Here is a 23,693-nt window from a genome sequence, read left to right on the forward strand (position 1 = left end):
AGAACCATAGTTAAATTTGGGGTACATGAAAATGGGTATTAGTCTATTTTGATGTCTCTAAAATTTAGATAAAAAAAAAATCAAATACACCTACTGCAGCATCCTGCAATCTCAAAAACAGCTGCCTCATCCATATAGCCAAACCCCCTCACAAAAAAAAAAAAGTAATAATAGGCCCCCCCCCGCTTTTACCCATTTTCCAACACCTTTTACATTTTCACAGCAAAAATGACATGTCTTTTTGGGGGTAGATTAAGATTTTTTTTTTTTTTACACTAATTGGTCAATAGGGGGTGTCTAAAGGGTTCTGAAACAAGTCCCCATATTTGTACCCAAAATATGGAATTTTGCACTTCTTTTCTCCTAACTTTTGATAGAGAAACTTTTTCGGCTGTTTTTGCATAAGGAGTTTTCGTCTAGGCGAAAATTCCTGGGAATTGAATACATTGTTCCTCACCAAACTGTTCTTGGATGGTTGGGAGAAGTTGCTCCTGGAGGATGTTGTAGTACCATTCTTTATTCATGGCTGTGTTTTTAGGCAAAATTGGGAGTGAGCCGACTCCCTTGGCTGAGAAGCAACCCCACACATGGATGGTCTCAGGATGCTTTACTGTTGGCATGACACAAGACTGATGGTAGCGCTCACCTTTCCTTCTCCGGACAAGCGTTTTTCCAGATTCCCCAAACAATCTGAAAGGGGATTCAGAGAAAATAACTTTACTCCTGTCCTCAGCAGTCCAATCCCTGTACCTTTTGCAGAATATCAGTCTGTTCCTGATGTTTTCCTGGAGAGAAGGGGCTCTTTGCTGCCCTTCTTGACACCAGGCCATCCTCCAAAAATCTTCGTCTCCTTGTACGTGAAGATGCATTCACACCTGCCTGCTGCCATTCCTGAGCAAGCTCTGCACTGGTGGTGCCCCGATCCCGCAGCTGTATCAACTTTAGAAGACGGTCCTGGCACTTGCTGGACGTTCTTGGGTGCCCTGAAACCTTCGTCACAACTAATGAACCTCGCTCGTTGAAGTTCTTGATGATCTGATAAATGGTTGATTGAGGTGCAATCTTACTAGCAGCAATATCCTTGCCTGTGAAACCCTTTTTGTACAAAGCAATGACGACTGCATGTGTCTCCTTGCAGGTTACCATGGTTAACAGAGGAAGCACAATGATTTCAAGCTCCACCCTCCTTTTAAAGCTTCTAGTCTGTTAATCTAACTCAATCAGCACAACAGAGTGATGCCCAGCTTCTCCTCGTCAACACTTTCACCGGTGTTAATGAGAGAATCACTGACATGATGTCAGCTTGCCCTTTTGTGGCAGGGCTGAAATGCAGTGGAAATGTTTTTGGGATTAAATTCATTGTCATGGCAAAGAGGGACTTTCATCTGATCACTCTTCATGACATTCTGGAGTATACATACTCAAAACTTTTGGCCATGGCTGTATGTATAGAATACGAGAGAGAGAAAGAGAAAAAGAGAGAGCGAGCCTATTGAGCCAGAGTATACTGACTGACATGGGGTTTCTCAAAGTCACTGGTAATAAAGAGTCGGGCACACACAGGCACACCAGCAGATAGTATCGTAACAACTCTGTGCACCCAGTACCATTTAATACACAGAAATGTGATGTATTGAATTTACCTTTGATAGGGATGCTGGCTGTTGAAATCCCGGCCCCGGAATCCTGAACCACAGGCAGAACATCAGCGCCAGACTCCCAACATCAGTTGCGATGGAAAGTATAGAAGGCCGGGTTAGCTTGCAGCCGTGGGGGGGATTTAGGCAGTAAGGGGGGAGGGTTTGGGTTAGGCACTAACCGGGAGGGTTAGGGTGTGGGGTAGGGAGGATTAGGATGCAAGAGAGGAGGGTTAACATAGTTGCCTAACCCAGTCAGGATTCTGACCATCTGGATGCTGCGGTCGGTATTTTGACAGCCGACACCCCGACTGCCGGTCTCCCATACCCAACCCCAAAAAGGCAAATACTGCTCAACAATTCAGCCTTAACAGAAGGAATGAGCTATAATATAACCTGACTGCTAGGAGCGAGGTATATGGGTAGACAGGAGTCCAATTTCTCTTTTGGCGATGTACTGAGGTGGAAAGAGGGAAGCAGTATACCCAAGAAAGGGTGTCTGCAGTGGCGAAAGGGCACCCAGGGAGGTGGGGGGGATGGGCTAAGAGGAGGAGCCCAACTCTCACGCCTGGTGGGTACACACAGTCGGTTGTCTCTCACCGGCAGTGAACAGCCACAAGTGTACTGCTACACCCCCACCCCACAAAAAAAAAAACCCGGTACCCACATCAAACTAAAAAACTGGCTGCCGGTGGCTGGGATATGAATAAGAGGGAGCCTGGGATGCTGAGAAATACATTTTTAAATGTTTGGTGCCCAGACTCTCCTCTCCAGGCTATAACCAATTTTCAACTATGTGCCCCCTGGAGGTGGAAGAAGAAAAGTATTGTCCATTTATCTGCTTAAAATCCCTTATAAGAAGGGAGATTGGTAAGCTTTGTGTGGTTAAGATCTTCTACAATTAACAGTGATGGTGATCATTAAGGGTTAGTCACTGTGTAATTGTGCACTAAAATAAGAAATGGGGACTCCATGCTAGTTACCAGTTACAGCAGTTGCCGTGTGCAGTACATCCCTGTCGAGAAAATGCCCGACTATAGTAGCAGAAAAGGGACAAAACCTTCATAAAAGCAAGTAACTAAAAGAAAATATACCTCAATAAAGCTGTGAAAAAGGAAGACCAATTAAAAAGCAGCACACTCTTTCGGCATTAAATTAAAGATGGCCGAGTAGAGGAAAATCTTGAGCCTCAAAGAAATTAACTTTTAGGTGCTCAACTCTTGTGCCCCTCAACTCAACCCCATGGTAGCAGTGCTATCCATATTAAATGAAGGAGAATTACATTTTGGTTTGTTTCAAATTATGAATAATTTGATCATTGTAAAATAAAACAGAATGTTCATTATCACTCCGAGTAAGAAAATTAAAATTTGTAAACATGTAAGAATGGAAAGTGTCAAAATCCCTGTATTATACTACATACAGTTTACAGACTACATACCAGCAGCTATCCTAACAAAAAAGGCATATGAATTACTTTAGATTAACCCATAGTCGTTTCAAAGGACTTAACATATTTAAAATCATAGAAAAATGTAAAACAAATAAGAGTAATAGAGCCTTACCAATAACCTCTGCTCTGTACCAGTGCTCATCTTCTGAATTATATTTGGCAATGCAGGCTTGGCCCATTGCTGGACACACAATGTTTAGGTCATCAGCTTCTTTGCTGTTATACACTACTTGGATCTTGTCCACAAGCCTTACATAGTCTGATTCGCCAATCTAAAATAAGTATCAGGAGTATCAAGATGCAATGAGAATAGTAGATCGAATGCAAACATGACAGAGTATGAAACCATTTTTAATAAAAAAAAATAATAAACCTACCACGTGAATGTAGAAGTCAGAAGGATCATTCATATGACAGATAATGACAATGACTTCTGTCATGTAATTTGGTAATATCGGATCACTATACTGAGCGGCAGTAACATTACCAAGTTTATTAGAAATGTTTGAAGGAAACCTAAATAAAAAAAATATATAAAGGAAGACACCAAAACACAGATATACATACTAGCATCTCACAAACTTCTTGCAAATGTAAAAACTAAAGTTTCTTGCATTTTTTAGAAATATCACATTTGTAGGTGCTTAGCATGAATGAAGGATGCGAGGGGATAATGCTTCTGCATAAACTTTCACATCCCTCCTGGGGCTATCAACCACAGTTGTGGGGAGTGGCTATCAGTACAAGAAGTGTGAAGTAGGCAGCAGAGATTTATAAACAGAAAACCTTACAAATATATACAAAAAAAAAAAGAAAAAAAAATTAATAAGCAGCATCCCGCTGAACTACAGATCTATAGCACTACACATCCCAGCATGCCCTGTCATAGTTTAGCTATTTGGACATGCTTAATTTGATGCAAGGCATGCTGGGACGTGTAGTTCAACAGCAGCTGAAGGGCCGCTTATTGCCCACCCCTGGTCTATAAGAATGAAGTTGCAACCAGTAACCCACTCTTAAGCAGATATATATAGATATATACTATATCTCTATCTATATATATATTGGTGCAGTACGAGCACCCGGGTCGGTGGAGGTTTCAATAAGTGGAGTGCTGGCCTCTTAGAGGCGGGCGGAACATGATCAATAATGAAGTATCTTAGGGAGTCCAATGACTGGCCTGCCACCCCAAAGTGTCTGGCAACCGGCAACCCGGGGGAGATCGGGCTAAAACCCTATTATTTAAAGAATCTAGGTGGATTACCCGGCTGGGTACGAATAAGCTAGGTGGACGCAACGATAAATGAAGTGGAATAGCCTTCTATACTTCTATAGCCATTTTACACTAGATTAGGCTGCCCTAGACACGATACATTATTCTTCCTTAACTTATTTATAGCATTGCATGTTGATGTAGTACCATTTTTTGGTACATCTTCTGTATTTGATGAGGGTTCTATTGTCCCATGGGTCAGTATGGTGGTGTATGCCATGTATTTGACATTTTACTTATACACTGTGTTTGATGTTTTGTATTTGTATTTTATTTGTCTATTTGTCAGTAATATAATTATTATTCTTGTGGTGTCCACAGCTTCCCCGGCTCAAGGTTAGTCGAAGGTGGCCCCCCCCCGGGTCCAGGACATCGAGTGCACCTAGCTGGAACGCAAGCGGTCGGCGGTACGCAAGCAGGCGGTTCCTATGGTTACGACTGCAGCGGATCCCGTAAGTGCTTCAGTGACCGGAACTGGTGGGCGGTACATACGTCCGGAGCGCGGTGGGACAACTGATGGCCACGAGAGGGGTTTATAATGGTGGGGTAAGTGTTATGCGTTTGTTTGTGTGTATTGTCCTGAAGACAGGGTGGAGACCCTGAAAATGTTAGACCTAATACATTGGATTACAATTTCTGTTGCCTCAGAGTGCTGTTCACTCTGGGATTGGATTGCTGTACTGTGCACCGAAGCAGGTTGCTGTGTATTTGATGAGTGTCCCGGGTAAAATGATTACTCAGACATAAACAGCAGACAAACGGCGGCATTCACAGGACTTAGAAATAACGAAAGTACTAGGTCAGCTTTAAGCTAACATTTCAATCTCATTTAATTGAGATTCTCCTCAAACCATCCAAGGAAAATCTCAATTAAAGGAGATTGAAACGTTAGCTTAAAGCTGACCTAGTACTTTTGTTATTTCTAAGTCCTGTGAATGCCGCCGTTTGTCTGATAGATATATATATATATATATATATATATATATATCTATCAATCTCTAGGTACCAATAGTGGCGCTACACCACAAAGTGCGCTCCATTGTTTTTGATGTCCCAATGGAAATATTTCTTCCAATTGTACACCTCCCAAAATCACAGTGGCAGCTTTCAATTCTCCAGAGGGACCGTAGTTGTATGGTCACTGAAAGTTAGGAAAATGAGAGTTATGGTAAAACTTACTTTTGTTAACTTTTTTTCTTTCTTCGAAGTTCATAGGGTCCACAGGGATACCTTGGGGTTTAGGTGGAGGTTAGGACCAGACAGTTAAAGCGATTGACTCCCAGGGTGCACTGATCCTTCCTATACATCACCCCTAAGCCAGAGGCCCTTCAGTTAGATAGCAAGCCAATAGCAGGACGACGACAGGAGAGAAGGAAGACTGGTACACTGAAGAACCAACCAGGGGCGTCAGGGCGGGTGCCCTGTGGACCCTATGGACTTCGAAGAAAGAGTTAACAAACGGTAAGTTGAACCATAACTCATTTACTTCTTCAGTGTCCATAGGGATACTCTAAAGCAGTATTCAAGGGCGGGGACGCTCCTGAGCCGACAGAAGAATCCGGTGCTCAAATGAAGCATCCTGAGAGGCAAAGGTGTCAAAAGCTGGCACAGGGAGACCAGAGTGCAAGTAGGCCTAAGAGATAGCCATAAGAATCCATCAAGCCAGGGTCTGTTTGTTAGCTGGCCAGCCTTTCTTATGGAATCCATAGAGGACAAAATAGAGAATCTGTTTTCCAAAAGGAACTGGTACGGTCCACATAGAGCCTGACGGCACGGACCACATCCAAGGAAGCCTCTCCAGCCAAAACTTCAGGTAAACAGAAGGATGGAAATGCAATTTCCTTATTGATATGGAATTTAGAGACCACCTTGGGAAGAAAAGCAGGGCGATTACCAAGAACCACCATATCTAGATGAAAAACTTGAAAGGGGGGGTGACATGACAGTGCCCCCAAGTCTGACACCCTTCGGGCAGAGGCAATATAGGCCAGAAGAAAGATAGTCTTTGCTGTTAACCTCAGATCCACTGATTCCAGGGATTCAAAAAGGAGGGCCCTGCAGAGCCTGAAGAACCACCGACAAATCCCAAGGAGCCACCGGAGGGACAAAGGGAGGTTAAATGCGGAGAACACCCTGTACAAAGGTGTGAAAATCCGGTAGTGTAGCAATCTTGCATTGGAACCAGATAGACATGAACCTTAAGTGAGGCCAGGCGAAGTCCGTTTCAGTCCAGCCTTAAGGAAGGAAACGATTCTAGAGACCCGAAAAATCTGCAGGTAATAATGTCTGGCGCTACACCAAGTATGTCACACTCCGATATATCCACGCAGAAGCTGATTTACGTGCCCTGAGCATAGTCTGTAGTACAGCATGAAAAAAAGCCTTAGATCTTAAGAGGGATGTTTCAAGAGCGACGCCGTCAAAGATAGGCGACCCAAGTCCGGGAGTAGACAAGGACCCTGAGATAACAGATCCACCTGTTGAAGAAGCAAAAAATGAGCATCGAAGGAGAGGCTCTGAAGGTCCGAGTACCAATGTCGTCTGGGCCATGTTGTAGCCACCAGGACAGATCCTCCGTCTTGTTTGAACTTCCGAAGAAGTCAAGGAAAGAGGGAGACTGGAGGAAACAGGTACACCAGCCAAAAGGTCCACTTTATGAACAATGCATCTACAATGGCTGCCGCGGCGTCCCTTGTCCTTGATCCGAACATCAGTTTGTGATTGTGTCGGGAGGCCACGATGTCTACCTCGGGGAGACCCCACTTGTCCACAAGAAGTTGAAACGCTTCAGGGTGGAGAGACCATTCCCCGGTCTCTACATTGTGACGACTGAGGAAGTCTGCTTCCCAATTCAGAACTCCTGGAATGAACACGGCTGTATTTGCCGGTAGGTGTTTTTCGGAACATTTGAGCCACTTCTGACATGGCTGCCGGGACTGCGAGTGCCACCTTGGTGATTGAGGTAGGTTACTGTTGTGTCATTGTTGGACTTTACCTGCACAGGCCTTCCTTGAACAGTATGCTGTGCCAGTATACCGCTCGGAGTATATGCTGTGCCAGTATACACCTCGGAGTAAAACCCGTTGATCGGTAGGGTCATCTCGACCATTGTCCAACGGCCCTGGAAAGAGTGCGGACCGGTCACCGCGCCCCAACCCCGGAGACTGCCATTCGTCATTAGGATCACACAGTTCGGGACCCAGAAGGGGCAACCTCTGGTTAGGTGAGACGTCTGTAACCACGAGAGGGACTGACGAAGCTTTAGAGAGAACCAACCATCGTCTGAGACTTCAGACGATGAGGCAATCCATTCCACCTGGAGAGGATTAAGAGCTGCAGAGGTCTTGAGTGGAATAGGTGGAGACCATGAATCCCAGGACCTGCGTCGCTGAGTGAATGGACACTCGGCGACAGTGGAGTAGTCTGCGCACACGTTGTTGCAGTGTGGAGATCTTGTCCGCTGTCAGGAAGATCCTTTGAGTCGGAGTATCCAGATGGACCATTCTTTGGGAAGGAACCAAGGAGGATTTCTTCCAATTTATTAACCAGCCGTGATCTAGCAGAAAGGCATTAGTAACGTGAAGGTGTTGCTGAAGAACCTCTGGGGAGTGTGCTAATAGCAAGAGGTCGTCCGTGTATGGTAGCAGTCTGAGTCCCTGACAACGGAGATGCATGACCGCCAAAATTTTGGTAAGACCTGTGGGGTTGTAGAAAGTCCAAAGGCAGAGCCTGGAACTGAATGTTGCTGTTTGCTGCAGGAGCCCTTACTACTTGGGGCACTTCAAGGGGCATTACTACTGGGGGCACTATTGGGAGCACTACAGGGGCCCTTTTGGGAGCACTACAGGGGCCTTTACTAATGGGGGCACTTCAAGGGGCATTATTACATAGGCACTGCAGGGAGCATTACTACTGTGGAGGGGGAACTATAAGGGCATTACAACTGGGGCCACTACAGGGACCTTACTAATGGGGTCACTGCAGGGGCCCTTACTACTAGGGGCACTTCAAGGGCATTACTACTGGGGCACTGCAGGGAGCATTACTACTGGGACACTGCAGGGGGCACTACTTTTAGGGGCATTATTACTACTGGGGGCACAGCGGAAGGGGCACCATTACAGTGGGTATTGCATAAGGGGCACCATTACAGTGGGCATTTAGTGTTTTAGGGGAACTACTACTGTGGGCATTGTGTAAGACCTAAGTTAGGGGGGCCCCTTAAAAAGTTCTAGTTATGCCCTTGATAGTGTGTGTGCGCGTGTGAAAATAATATATATATATATATATATATATATATATATATATATATATATATATATATACACACACACACACACATATATATATATATATACACACACACACACACTTTTGCCTGCGCCCCCCTCTTCGTACTCATTTAGTGCCTCAGATGAAAATGACATTGCACAGGTGGAGTGGCGGATAAGTTTTGTGTACGATATATAGATAAAATATATAATTTACTTTTTTAAAAACACAAAACTTATCTGCCACTCTACCTGTGCAGATTTTCACCTGAGGGGCTAAATGAGTACAGGGGGAGGGAAGGGGGGGCGGGGCACATGCAGAAGTCTAGCACCGGCCCTGGGTGTATTATATGTGTATCACAGACTATGAATAGTTTATATGTGTGCGTAGCACAAAAGACGACATCACAGTTATGATGCAGGAGCTGCTTAAGATATAAGAAAACAGGCTCATTGGCCAAATACTTATTTCTTATTTGGCCATTTAAGTGGCATGTAAAAGAGTAAAATAAAAAATGCACTACCCACTAACTGCTATGCAACTCAAGTGGGGTTTACGCATTAATTCATCTTTTTTATAACAGCGAAGGTTAAAGGCATTGGAATGAGGACTGTGAAATATTTTGTGACTTGAAGGCTTTTAACCCTTTATGACAAAACCATATGTATCAGAGTACCACACAGGCATCCCCACATTGTGGCAATATCTATAAATGATTATATATGTTTTTATTTATAAGAAGCCACAAATTTCAGCAGCGCAGTACAAAAATATGAAATAGGGTAAATGTGCATATGATCTGAAGTAGGCGTGTATAAACAGCAAGTACTCACTTTGCCAACTCCAAGAATACCAGGGCATCCCGAAGGGAGACGGGCATGTCACTGCTGATTTTATTAGTAGAAGGCTTCCTCAAGTCAACGATTAACGTCTTCTCTTCTTCCCTGAAGACTTTCATTACTACACACTTATTGCTTACCACTTTTAGAATGTGATCTTTTATTTCCCTTGTCCACAATCCATCCTATAAAAGAGCAATACTAATAAATCCAAACTTACAAACCAAGGACCTGATTCAGAGCTGGACGCAATGAAGATGTATAGGCAGAGGAGCCATTACTGGTACTCTGCAAATAAAGCTATACTGCGAGCAACATCGAAAAATGAGACTATGCATGTGCAAAGTTATTCGGGGCGTCTCAGCCTGCGACTATATATGCATTTTAAATCGTTCTGTCATCTCAGTTCCTGCGGCCCTTCTGCAACACCATAGCATTACTCATAAGGCAGATAATAGATTGATCAGCGACAGATGCTATATTATATAATTATATATATATTACACACACGCACACAGGAAAGGTTAGCACTCACTTCCAACGAGCCAAAAAAATGCCTAGGGTGACCATTCACTGATATCAAAAAATGTAGCAATAGAAAAGGAACGCACTCACCAGCGCTTCTCTTCAGGTTACAAAAAAGATCGCAACCTCATTTAATATTCATGACATAATAAACTTGTCACAGAGTCGACATTTCAACCTCACAAATGCCTTACCTGTTTGTATCCCGACGAAGACCGCGTTTGTGCGGACGAAACGTCGACTCTGTGACAAGTTTATTTTCCCATGAATATTAAAGGAGGTTGCTAACTTTTTTGTAACCTGAAGAGAAGCACTGTTGAGTGCGTTCCTTCTCTCTCTCTCTATATCTCTATATGTATATACAGTCAGGTCCATAAATATTGGGACATTGACAGAATTTTCATATTTTGGCCTCTATTCACCACCACAATGGCTTTGAAATGAAACAAACAAGATGTGCTTTAACTGCAGACTTTCAGATTTAATTTGAGGGTAATTACATCCAAATCAGGTGAACGGTGTTGGAATTACAATGGTTTCTATATGTGCCTCCCACTTTTTAAGGGGCCAAAAGTAATGGGACAAACTAAACAATCCTAAATCTAACAATCAATTTTTAATACTTTGTTGCAAATCCTTTGCAGGCAATTACAGCCTGAAGTCTGGAACGCATAGACATCACCAGACGCTGGGTTTCATCTCTGGTAATGCTCTGCCAGGCCTCTACTGCAAATGTCTTCAGTTCCTGCTTGTTCTTGGGGCATTTTCCCTTCAGTTTTGTCTTCATCAAGTGAAATGCATGCTCAATCGGATTCAGGTCAGGGGATTGACTTGGCCATTCCATAACATTCCACTTTTTATACTTAAAAACCTCTTTGGTTGCTTTTGCAGTATGCCTCGGGTCATTGTCCATCTGCACTGTGAAGCGCTGTCCAATGAGTTCTGAAGCATTTGACTGAACATGAGCATATAATATAGCCCGAAACACTTCAGAATTCATTCTGCGGCTTTTGTCAGCAGTCACATCATCAATAAATACAAGGGAACCAGTTCCATTGGCAGCCATACATGCCCACGCCATGACACTACCACCACCATGCTTCACTGATGAGGTGGTATGTTTTGGATCATGAGCAGTTCCTTTTCTTCTCTTCTCATCACTCTGATACAAGTTGATCTTTGTCTCATCTGTTCATAGGATGTTGTTCCAGAACTGTAATGGCTTTTTTAGATGTTGTTTGGCAAACTCTAATCTGGTCTTCCTGTTTTTGTGGCTCACCAATGGTTTGCATCTTGTGGTGAACCCTCTATACTCACTCTTGTGAAGTCTTCTCTTCATTGTTGACTTTGACACATATACATCTACCTCCTGGAGAGTGTTCTTGATTTGGCCAACTGTCGTGAAGGGGTTTTTCTTCACCAGAGAAATTATTCTTTTGTCATCCACCACAGTTGTTTTCCATGGTCTTCTGGGTCTTTTGGTGTTGCTGAGCTCTCCGATGCGTTCTTTCTTTTTAAGAATGTTCCAAACAGTTGATTTGGCCACACCTAATGTTTTTGCTATCTCTCTGATGGGTTTGTTTTGATTTTTCAGCCTAATGATGGCTTGCTTCACTGATAGTGACAGCTCTTTGGATCTCATATTGAGAGTCGACAGCAATGGATTCCAAATGCAAATGTCACACCTAGAATCAACTCCAGACCTTGTACCTGCTTAATTGATAATGAAATAACGAGGGAATAGCCCACACCTGTCCATGAAATAGCTTTTGAGTTGATAGTCCCATTACTTTTGGCCCCTTAAAAAGTGGGAGGCACATATTGAAACTGTTGTAATTCCTACACCGTTCACCCGATTTGGATGTAATTACCCTCAAATTAAATCTGAAAGTCTGCAGTTAAAGCACATCTTGTTTGTTTCATTTCAAAACCATTGTGGTGGTGAATAGAGGCCAAAATTTTTAAATTCTGTCAATGTCCCAATATTTATGGACCTGACTGTATGTATACACACATACACACATACACACACAGATATATATATATATATATATATCTATATCTATAGATATATATGTATATGGGATGAGCGGGTTCGGATTTCTGAATTCCGAACCGCCGCCGCCGCCCCCCAATCCGAGTCGGGCTTTACTTTTCCCACCTGACTCGGATCTGAAATTAGGCAAAACGTCATCATCCCACCTTCCGGATCTCTTGGGTTCTGGATTCTATAAAAGGTCCCCGCGTCGGCGCCATTTCTCACTCCGGCTGTGGACAGTGAAGAGGGAGGGTGGGAGCTAGGGCTGGCTGGGCTGTGTTGTGCTGCTGTTGTCCATAGGGGCTGGCTGGGCTGTGTTGTGCTGCTGTCATAGGGGCTGGCTGGGCTGTGTTGTGCAGTCAGTTGTCCATAGGGGCTGTGTCCACTCCAAAGTCTATAGGGGCTGGCTGGACTGTGTTGTGCAGTGTCCCATAAAGGCTGTAGTCCTAGAGGAGTGCTGTAGTGTTGTCCAGGGGGTGATCTGTGCATCAAGGGTGCTCCCCAAAGTGCACTCCCAAAAAAAAATTTTTTTTTATTTCTGTGTTTGTGAATTGTGTGCACAGTAGCCGTACGTGCATCAACAAAGTAACGCCAAGCGTGCGCCTGTGTCATAAGTAAAGGGCCGGCTGGCTAGTCTGTTAAAGGGTAGTGTAACCCCCAAAGTGCACTCCACAAAAAATAATCAATTCTTTTTTTTCTGTTTGTGTGCGAAATGTATGCGCAGTAGCCGCACGTGCATCAACACAGCAGCAGCGCCAAGCGTGCGCCTGTGTCATAAGTCAAGAGCCGGCTTGGACATCTGGTCCGGACTGAAGGACGTGCCAACAATTTCTGACATGTCTACTGTCACTGTATATGATACTGTCACTATTGACAGAATGGTGGAGGATTACATCGGTGACAGCATCCAAGTAGGCATGTCAGACAGTCCATACTTGTACTGGCAGGAAAAAGAGGCAATTTGGAGGCCCCTGTAAAAACTGGCTCTATTTTACCTTAGTTGCCCCCCCCTCCATTGTGTACCCCGAAAGAGTATTTAGTGCAGCCGGGAACCTTGTCAGCGAAAGGCGTAGGAGGTTGCTTCCACAAAATGTGGAGAAGATGATGTTCATAAAAATGAATTATCAACTCTTCCAGGGAGACCAGCCTCCAGAACGTACAGAGGGACCTGTGGTGGTGGATTCCAGCGGGGACGAATTAATACTCTGAGGATGAGGATGTACACAACATTGAAGAGGGTGAGGAATCGGTGGATGAGGACGACATCTTGCCTCCGTAGAGCCAGTTTGTGCAGGGACAGATTAATTGCCAGCTTGTTTTGTGGGGGCCCAAACAAACCAATCATTTCAGCCACAGTCGTGTGGCAGATCCTGGGGCTGAAATGATTGGTTTGTTAAAGTGTGCATGTCCTGTTTATACAACATAAGGGTGGGTGGGAGGGCCCAAGGACAATTCCATCTTGCACCTCTTTTTTTTCTTTGCATTATGTACTGTATGGGGCCTAGTTCTTCAAACTGCCAGCCTGTCTGCCACTGCAGTGCCACTCCTAGATGGGCCACGTGTTTGTGCTGCCCACTTGTGTCACCTTAGCATAGCAATCCAGCTACCTCGGTGCAACCTTTTGGACATAAAAACACTATTGTGAGGTGTTCAGAATAGACTGGAAATGAGTGGAAATTAAGCTTAATGAGGTTAATAATAGTATAATTATGCAATAGCCAAGTCAATCCCCTGATCTGAATCCGATTGAGCATGCATTTCACTTGATGAAGACAAAACTGAAGGGAAAATGCCCCAAGAACAAGCAGGAACTGAAGACATTTGCAGTAGAGGCCTGGCAGAGCATCACCAGGGATGAAACACAGCGTCTGGTGATGTCTATGCGTTCCAGACTTCAGGTTGTAATTGCCTGCAAAGGATTTGCAACGAAGTATTAAAAAGTGAAAGTTAGATTTAGGATTGTTTAGTTTGACCCATTACTTTTGGCCACTTAAAAAGTGGGAGGCACTGATTTGGATGTAATTACCCACAAATTAAATCTGAAAGTCTGCAGTTAAAGCACATCTTGTTTGTTTCATTTCAAAGCCATTGTGGTGGTGAATAGAGGCCAAATATGAAAATTCTGTCAATGTCCCAATATTTATGCACCTGACTGTATATAAATAAAATCTCTCTATCTCATATAGAGCGCCAGGCTGACGTGGAAGGAAATTCCGATCTTCTAGAAGGTAAGTATAAACTAACTTAACTCTACCCCCTAACCCTCCTTTAGGGTGCCTAACACTAACCTCCCCCCCTCTGTGCCTAACCCTATTCCCCCCCCTCTAAGTGCCTAAACCTAACCCCCCCTTTCCCCGCCACCTAGACCTAAGTCCCGGGGGGGGGGATGCCTAACCCAAACTCTCCCTCCCCCTAGCTTGACCCTAACCTCCTGAGGGGGTGCCTAACCCTAAGTCCCCCCCCCCCCGGAAACCTGTCCGCGCTCGGCATCCCTTCGATCGGGAAATATATTAGACATTAGTTATACCCCTTTAAATCTTTGGATCTAAAGCCTGGGTGTTTTGTACTTATCCCAGACATGGGTCTTCCAGTGACCCAGGTCTTCCGTCTCTCAGTGGGAGCTTGGAGATGAGGTTATTTTCCAAGCACCCACTGTATCCTCAAATCCAGTCATTTTAGACAGGATCTTGGTCATACCTTTCAGACTCGAGCCGGGGCACTGACCCGGGTTTCAAATCCCAGGAAAAACCCTTGTCGATTGCAGAGTCGGGGATCTGGGACTATTAACCTGGATTATTCCTTTTCCAGCAAAAGACCAAGATTTTTGTTTTTTGTCTAAAAGGGGTATTCGTGGAAAAAAAAATTCCATTGTTACTCAGCAAGCAGGGCCAAATGTAATGAGAAGGGCCCTCAATTGTTTAGATTACAATTGTTCACTAGGACCTAGAAAATGCTTCTCAGACTTCATTTTACAGTACTTCTGAAAGAACAACTTTCTGTATCCTCAATTCATAAGATGCCACTATGTTCTACAGTTAAATACAGTACATGTAACTTTTAAATTATATATGTAATTGAAAAACATTTGAATGTCTTAGTAAAAAAAAAAAAAAAAAAAAAAAAAAAGGCTTCACTTACTAAACTCCGAGGAACAATATCCAGTGAGCAATTGATTGCAAAAGGGGGCATGAACCTTAAGCTGTCTCCTTCAGAAGAAATCAGCTTTGTCAAAATGTGGCATAAATCATTTACTTTTGTTTGACGGATGGTCATTGGGTTCCTGTTTGTGAGATGAGCTCCTGCAAATCTTCAACAAAAATCAGAGAAACATGTTTCACTGCAGCAAATAAACAGTGCTAATATTTTAATTCTTTAAGGAATGGAAAAAGGAGACTTATGTTCTTACATGTTAAGTCGTTTTTTTCGACTCCATATGGGGCACAGGGACGACTGGTTAGAGCCTGGAGAGGAGAATCTGGGCAGCAAACAGTTAAACACAAATACCCACAAAGCACAGGCTCCTCTCCTCTATATCCGGTCCCCAGGCAGAGGGCCCTTCAGTTTTTAGTTTGCAAGCCTACGGCAGGAGCGAGGTAAAGGAGAAGAGAAAAAAGGCCGGCAAACATACAGAACCATCCATACAATGGAGAGAACAGCCGAACCGGTCACCAAGGAAACAAGGCACAGGGATAACTCTGGGAAGTCCCAAAACAGTCGTATATGGACGGGGACACTCCTAAGCTGCACAGAACGCCCGAAAGGCGGTGTACGAGGACGCCAAAGAATCAAATGCATAAAATCTGATGAAGATATGACTATTCTGCAGAAGCCCCACAGCGTGCTGCCCAAAAAGTTCCCACTGACAGTGTGGAATGTGCGTTCACCACGGCAGGGGAAGGACGGTTCGCCAGGCAGTAAGTATGGTGAATGGTGAGGCAGAGCCACCAGGCAAAGGTTTACTTAGAAGCCAACCAGCCCCGCTTAAAACATCATACAGAGCAAAGAGTCTCACTTACGAATCTCCTTGGTCCTTCTCACATAAATCCGGAGAGCCCTTAGCACATCCAACAAAGCATCTACTTGTGAAGAATCCGTAGACTGGAATGCAGGAACAACAATCTCCTGATTAATGTGGAAACGGGAAGTCACTTTAAGACGGTAGCCCAGACGAGTCCGCATCACAGCCCTGTCAGAAGGGAAAACCAAAAACGAGAAGCAACAAGAAAGAGCGCTCAAATCAGATACCTGCGGGGCAGATGCGATGGCCAGTAGAAAAATTGTATTCCACATGAGACAGCGCAAATCCATCAACAGCTCAAAACGGAGCTGTCTGCAAAGCTCGTAGAACCAAAGAAAGGTCTCAAGGAGCCACGAATAGTGGCTGAACATGGAGAACTCCTTGAAAATAATGATCGAACCTCCGGTAGCAGAGCAAAGCCTTTGGAATAGGACCGACAAGGCCAAACGCTGGACCTTCAAGGACAAGAGCCGGAGGCTTAAGTCCAAACCCGTAGAAAGGAAAGGATCCAGGAAAGACGAAAAGATATGGGATTAAGACCCCTGGTTCGAACACCATGTAAAGTAGGCAAGTCAAATCCTGTGATAAACACGTGCAGAAGGCAGCTGTCTAGCCGGCAGCACGGTCCTAACAACTCTTCTAGAGAATCCCTTTGCTCTTAGGATGGATGTCTCAAGAGCCACCTCGTCAAAGCGAGCCTGGTCAGGTCTGGATGGAAACATGGACCCCGAGACAGAAGATCCGGCAACAGCGGAAGCCGTAGAGGGGAGTCTAGGGAGATTCCGAGGAGATCTGCATACCACACGCGTGCTAGCGAATCCAACAGGAGAGCTTCTGGATCCCTGGTGTGGGAGCAATATCGTGGAAGTTGATTGTTGTAGCAAGACGCCACCATGTCGATGTCCGATAGGCCCCAGCGACGGACAACTAGTTTGAAGACGTCCAGATACAGCGCCCACTTGCCTGCATGGACGTCCAGACGACTTAGGAAGTCCACTTCCCAATTTTGAATGCCCGGAATGAAGACATCTGACAGTGCTGGAAGATGGTGCTCTGGCCAAAGAAGAGTTTGGCTGACTTCCTGCTTGGCTCCCTGACTTCGAGTGCCGCCCTGGTGGTTTATGTAGGCCACCGCCGTGGATTAGTCTAATTGACCCTTCACAGGAATTCCCCGAAGGAGGTGTTGTGTACACAGCACGGTTTCAGAATGTTGATAGAGAGCAGACTTTCTTAACCCATCCAATGTCCATGAAACGTTAGGTGACCGCACCCCACCCCCTGAAGACTGGCATGAGTGGTAAAAAGGACCCAGTCCTGGATCCAAAATGGGCGTCCCTTCTCCAGATGTGATGGCAGTAGCAACCACCGCAGGGAGACACGTACCTCCTGAGGAAGAAGTAGAGTCTGAGCCTTGAGGTTCGGGGGAGACTTGATCCACCTTCTCAATATAAAATCCTGGAGAGGCCGGGAGTAAACTGACTGGTCTCAACGTTTGATATGTTGGAGTACAAAGACCCGAGAATCTGCATGCACGAGTGTATGGATACCCGAAGTTGACTGAGAAAGTTAGGTATATTAGTATGCAAAGTCAAAATCTATTCCAGAGGGAAGAATATCAGCTGAGGTCTGGAATCCAACATTGCTCCCAGGTAGAGCATCTCCAATCGGAGATTGTGCCAGTAGAAACAAGTCGTCCAGGTATGGTAAAATTCTGATGCCCCTTCGGCGCAGATGTGCTGCCATCACTGCCATGACCTTCGTGAACGCACGAGGGGCCGTAGCAGACCAAAGGGCAACGCTTGAAACTAGTAATGAGTGGTTTGGTAATTGACTTTTACAGGTATATGCAAAAATGCATCCAGTATATCAAACAATGCCATAAAGTCCCCCGATTCCAAGGCTAGAATGATAGACCAAAAGGGACTCCATGCTGAATCTGGGAAACCAAAGTATCTTGTTTAGAGGTTTCAAGTTGAGGATGGGGCGAAAGAAGCGGTCCGGCTTCTGAAACGGACATAGATTGGCGTAAAGCCTACACCTCTCTGGGATGGAGGAATTGAAATGATGACCTCTGAGGCCAAGAGAGTGAACAGATGCCTTGAGAGCTTCTGCTTTTTTCTGGCTGTGTAGGCAGACCGCTGGAAAAGAACCGAGAAGGAGATCACTGTTGAAAGGTGAGGGTGTAGCCTTGATACACGACGCATCTGACCCAAGCATCTGTTGTGGTCTGCATCCACACTGCCGAAAAAATGAAGTCTGCTTCCCATTCCGATGTCCCCCGGAAGGATGCCCGCTCCATCAAGAGGCAGGCTTGTCTGCCAGCTTGGCAGCTGGACGTCTAGTAGACCAGGGTTGCTTAACTCTGGGCTTGGAGCTTTTAGAAGCAGAAACCTGACTTATGGGAAATGGTTGACCTCTGGCCTTGCCTTGAGCAAGAAAGGAACAAGACGTTGAAGTAAAGGATCTCGGTGTGGTAACCGATGGCAAGAAAGCAGACTTAGAAGCTACTAACAGTCACTATCTTGTCCAATTCTGGACCAAACAAGACATCACCTGAATAGGGAAGGCCTTCCAGTGCCTTCTTGGTTTCTGTGTCCGCCTTCCAAGTGCACAGCCAGAGTACTCTTCTTGCTGCAACTGCCAAATCAGAAATCTTAGAAGTTAAAATTCCTGAATTTATGGATGCTTCGGAGAGATAAGAAGCTGCCTCTCTCATGTGTAACCATAGTAACCAAGTCACCTTTGTGTGTATCCGAGGTAAGATCTTTCTCCAAAGTGGCTGCTCAGCGGCCCAGGCTTTAGCCACCCAGGACGATGCAGGGGATCAACAAGCCAGAGCCCCTGCGTTAACAAATGGTCTTAAAAGATCCCTCGAGCAGCTGGAAAATTTCTTAAAGAGATGCAGTGTTAGGATTAGGTAGGAGGGATGATCTAATAAGCCGAGTAATGTGGGCATCCGCCAGGGGGAGGAGTCTCCCACATAGCCCCATCTGCTGCGGAGAGAGAGTGCAAAAGGTAGCAATACGCTTGGAAACCTGAAAGCATTTGCTAGGGTGAGTCCACGCATCCGCTAGGAGGTCTTCTAGCTGTGCAGAAGACGGAAATTCCGCCACTGTCTTCTGATATCTTTTAAACACAGGTGCCTTGGATCTGGGAGGTTGCTCCGAGACCTCCACTAGAAAGATAGTTTTGACAGCCCTAATAAGAGCCGCTACAACTACTGGAGACATAGCTTCCCGAGGTATGGAAGACATCTCGACATCAGATGCAATAGAAGAACTAGCCTCGCCATCAGAAGAGACTTCAATATCTGGTTGAAATTCTGATTCAGGAGTGGAGCTTTTGTGTGAAGCAGGCCTACGCCTTTGAGCTCTATCCTTATCAAGCATCGGTTGAAAGGATGTAGATACCTAAGCCAACCCATTGTACTGACTGGGCAAAAGTTTGCATCCAGGGTGTCTCAGCCATAAGCAGCTATGGCACAAGGAATGGTGGAACCGGAAGTGACATACGGTCTACAAACTGCAACATTACCTGAGTCAGACAAGACGCCCAAGCCGGTTCTGGATTAGAAACCATGGGCGCAACCACCTGCTGCAGGGCTTCAAAACAACTAGCACACAGACCATCCTGCTCTGGACCCTGAGAAGAAAGAACTAGACAGTCGCAGAAATTACCACTCACACACCTTAATAAAATGAGGAAGAATATCTGAAGCAATACGGATCTTTAAGCAGGATCAGTATATTCACCTCTGCCAGGGATACTCCCCCAATGACCAGTAAGAGCAGGTATAGGCACATAATGAAAGGGTACACTAACTCACATGCACACTGACCTCTTAATGCAGAAAAGTGGGCTAAATAGTCCAACAATCTAGCTAAAACAGCAAGGAGAGATAATTAAGCGCAACTGCAAGGACCAGGCCATAAAGGAAACCGGAGCCCAAACTTCTCACTCCAGCAGTGAGGTAGGCAATGCTATAAAATGGACGTACAGCGTCTAGGAGGGGGAGGAGAAAAGGAAAGAAGTACCTGGAGCTTACTGGCTGCATACCGAAAGCACGCCCCAGGGATAGGACGAACAGGGAAGTACCTGCCTCCTCCTTCTGGCAAAACCTTCAGTAAGCAGCCCCCGTACCACACATAAATCCATGGTAGACTAGTGGAGAGCGCGGTAAACCGGGGGCAACCATCTGTCAGCACCACCGGATAACTCCTGCTCCGGCAGGGAGAGCAGCGAACTTGTGGCTCCATGCATGCAGGGAGCCGTTGCTTTCCTTGTCCCAGGAGGGCTGCGGCTGCACCGAAGTGTAGACAGCAGCCGAAGTCACTGACCCAGCCGCCGGCCAACAGAACTGGGGCAGTGGAGCAGCAGTGGGGACGTCCTATAGGACGCTTTCCACTGCACACTAAGAAAAAACTATTAAAAAGTAAAGTAAAATAAACTGTAGGGGACTACCTAAAGTCCCCCCCCCCCACCCAAAAAAAAAAAAAATCTGGTGCTCAGCTCCTGTTGGCACCAAACTCAAAACCCAAGGGCCTCTGTCTGCGTGTGGTGTATAGAGGAGAGGAGCCTGGGCTTTGTGGGTATTTGTATTTAAGTTTGGTGCCCAGACTCGCCTCACCAGGCTAAACCCAGTCATCCCTTTGCCCCCTAATGGAGAAAGAAGAAAAAAAAAAAAATTATGTTTACAGAGGAATGGTTAGTTTTAAAACCAGTTATTAGCTGTACATGTCTTGCCAATTTCTAAGTAGAATATAAATATAACCGATCCTATTTTGCTCCTCACTAATAATGAGCCCCAGGAAGTCCTTAAGGAAATACAAGGTTAAATGAAATACAATGTTGATATTACAAAAATATCTAAATAAAAAGTACAACAGTGCAGCGCTAATAATTCCCTTTATATCACTTGTGTGTACACAAGAGTGAACATTTGTAATAACTACTCAATTAAAAATATGAGATAAGGTAAGAACTTACCCATGTTATCTCTATTTCTACGAAGTCCATAGGGTTCCACAGGATACCTTGGGGTATAGGGAATGGCAGCAGACATCGGGCACCTCAGAGTTAAAGTTTTCAGCCTCCGAGGATGCACTGGTCCCTCTCCTATACCCCGCGCCAAGGCATCTCAGGTTACGTAACAAGCCATAGGCTGGAGAAGAAAGAGAATAAAGTTCTGGAACACACAAGAATCACATTCTCACCAGAAGGAGACGGAAAAAAACGGTGAACAGATCAAAGCCCATATGCAGTACAGGTGCGACAGGGCGGGAGTCCTGTGGAACCCTATGGACTTCGTAGAAATAGAGATAACAAGGGTAAGTTCTTACCATATCTCATTTTCTACTTCAGGGTCCATAGGGTATCCACAGGATACCTTGGGGACGTCCCAAAGCAGTATCCTTTAAGGGTGGGGACGCTCCTGTGCTGAAAGGAGAATCCGCCGCCCGAAGGAAGCATCCTGAGAGGCGAAGGTATCAAATGCATAATACCTCACAAAGGTATGGACAGAAGACCACGTGGCAGCCTTGCAAAGCTGAACAGCAGAGGCACCACAGAGAGCTGCCCACGAAGGACCCACAGACAGAGTAGAATGAGCCCTAACAGAGGACGGTACAGGAAGGCCTTCCTGAGTGTAAGTCTCAGAAATCGCCAAGCGAATCCATCCTGCCAAAGTTTGCTTAGTGGCAGGCCAACCCTTCTTACGGAAACCATAGAGGACAAACAGAGTCCGACTTCCGAAAAGAATTGGTACGGTCAACATAAATCTTGAGAGCACGTACCACATCCAAGTAGGCCTCACCAGCCGAGAGGAAATTAAAGGCCCGCACTATAATTTCCTCATTAATGTGGAAACTAGATACCACCTTAGATAGGAAACTAGGGAGAGTGCGAAGCACCGCCCTATCCCTATGAAAAATTAGAAAGGGAGGGAGACATGAGAGAGCCCCCAATTCTGACACCCTTCTGGCCGAAGCAATGGCCAGAAGAAACATAGTATTAGCTGTAAGCCATTTTAAATCCAGTGAGCCCAGTGGTTCAAATGGTGGTCCTTGGAGAGCCCCCAGGACCACAGCCAAATCCCAAGGAGCCACTGGAGGAACAAAGGGAGGCTGAATACGAAGGACACCTTGCAGAAAGGTGCGGACATCAAGGAGAGTAGCAATCCTACGCTGAAACCACACCGACAGGGCAGAGTCCTGTACCTTCAGGGAAGCAAAGCGAAAACCGTGATCGAAGCCCACCTGTAGGAAAGCCAAAATCCTAGATATCTGTACACCTGAGGATCAAAGCCTCTAGGGCAGAGGTTCCCAACCACGGTCCTCAAGGCACACTAACAGTCCACGTTTTAAGGATAGCCATACTTGAGCACAGGTGACTTAATTAGTACCTCAGTTATTTTGGATTAAACCATCTGTGCACAATCATGGATATCACTAAAACCAGGACTGTTAGTGTGCCTTGAGGACCGAGGTTGGGAATCACTGCTCTAGGGCAACACCATTCAAAGAAAGTATGCCACACTCTGTGGTAAATTCTTGCAGACGCAGGCTTCCGAGCTCTGTAGTTAACACCATGCTCAGAGCTGGAAAAACCCCTGGACATTAAGAGGGCTGTCTCAACAGCCACGCCGTCAAAGACAGACGACACAGGTTAGGGTAAAGGCAAGGACCCTGAGACAACAGATCCGGACGTTGAGGCAACAGCATCGGAGTGTCTATGGAGAGACTCAGAAGATCTGAGTACCAGTGACGTCTGGGCCACGATGGAGCCGTCAACGTGCCTCCTCCTTCTTGCTTGAATTTTCGAATTACTCGAGGAAGGGAGAACGGAGTGAAGAGGTACACAAACTGGAAGGTCCACCGGACCGACAGAGTCTACCAGAAGAGCCTCCACATCTCTTGTTCTTGACCCGTACACAGGCAGCTTGTTGTTGTGTTGGGAGGCCATGAGGTCTATCTCCGAAGGACCCCACTTGTTCAACAGTAGTTGAAACACCTCCTGGTGAAGAGACCATTCCCCTGGATGCACATCTTGACGGCTGAGAAAGTCTGTTTCCCAATTGAGGACTCCCGGTATGAACACTGCCGAGATGGCAGGGAGATTGTCCTCCGCCTAAGCCAGAATGCGGGACACCTCTGTCAGTGCCACCTGACTGCGTGTTCCCCCTTGCCGGTTATATGTAAGCCACAGTGGTGGCGTTGTCCAACTGTACCTGCAAAGGGTTTTCCGTGTAGAACATGTCTTGCTTTCTGAAGAGCTCTGAATACTGCTTGAAGTTCCAAGATGTTTACTGGAAGCGCAGATTCTGCTGTTGTCCACCTGCCCTGGAACAAGTGTGGACCAGTCACTACTCCCCAGCCTCAGAGACTGGTGTCCGTTGTCAGAAGGACCCAGTTCGCTACCCAAAAGGGTCATCCCCTGTTCAGGTGAGTCGACGGTAGCCACCAGGACAGAGACAAACGTACCTCCGGAGAAAGCACCATGGGTCTGTGTCTTTATCCGATGGGGAAACTCATTCCATTTAGAGAGGATCAATTTCTGCAGAGGTCTGGAGTGAAACTGGGCATATTCCACCATGTCGAACATTGACACCATGGAGCCCAGTAACCTCATCGCTGAGTGAAC

The 23,693-nt window shown here is 45.6% G+C and overlaps 1 protein-coding gene across 14 annotated transcripts in view; it reads right to left on the reverse strand.

Moving 5' to 3' along the window:
• The window catches only part of RNF17 (ring finger protein 17), a 502,688-nt gene that overhangs the window by 262,378 nt on the left and 216,617 nt on the right, over positions 1-23,693 (reverse strand). For all 14 annotated transcript variants that reach the window (XM_088458561.1, XM_088458560.1, XM_088458571.1 and 11 more), the window contains 4 exons: positions 15,176-15,344; positions 9,469-9,659; positions 3,468-3,606; positions 3,203-3,362 (listed from right to left, as the gene is read on the reverse strand). In XM_088458561.1, the coding sequence (XP_088314687.1) occupies positions 3,203-3,362; positions 3,468-3,606; positions 9,469-9,659; positions 15,176-15,344 (659 nt within the window). The remainder of the gene's footprint in view (positions 1-3,202; positions 3,363-3,467; positions 3,607-9,468; positions 9,660-15,175; positions 15,345-23,693) is intronic.

The sequence above is a fragment of the Taudactylus pleione genome, unplaced genomic scaffold (assembly GCF_031769625.1).
Source record: "Taudactylus pleione unplaced genomic scaffold, aTauple2 ptg000842l, whole genome shotgun sequence".
Lineage (NCBI taxonomy): Eukaryota > Metazoa > Chordata > Amphibia > Anura > Myobatrachidae > Taudactylus > Taudactylus pleione.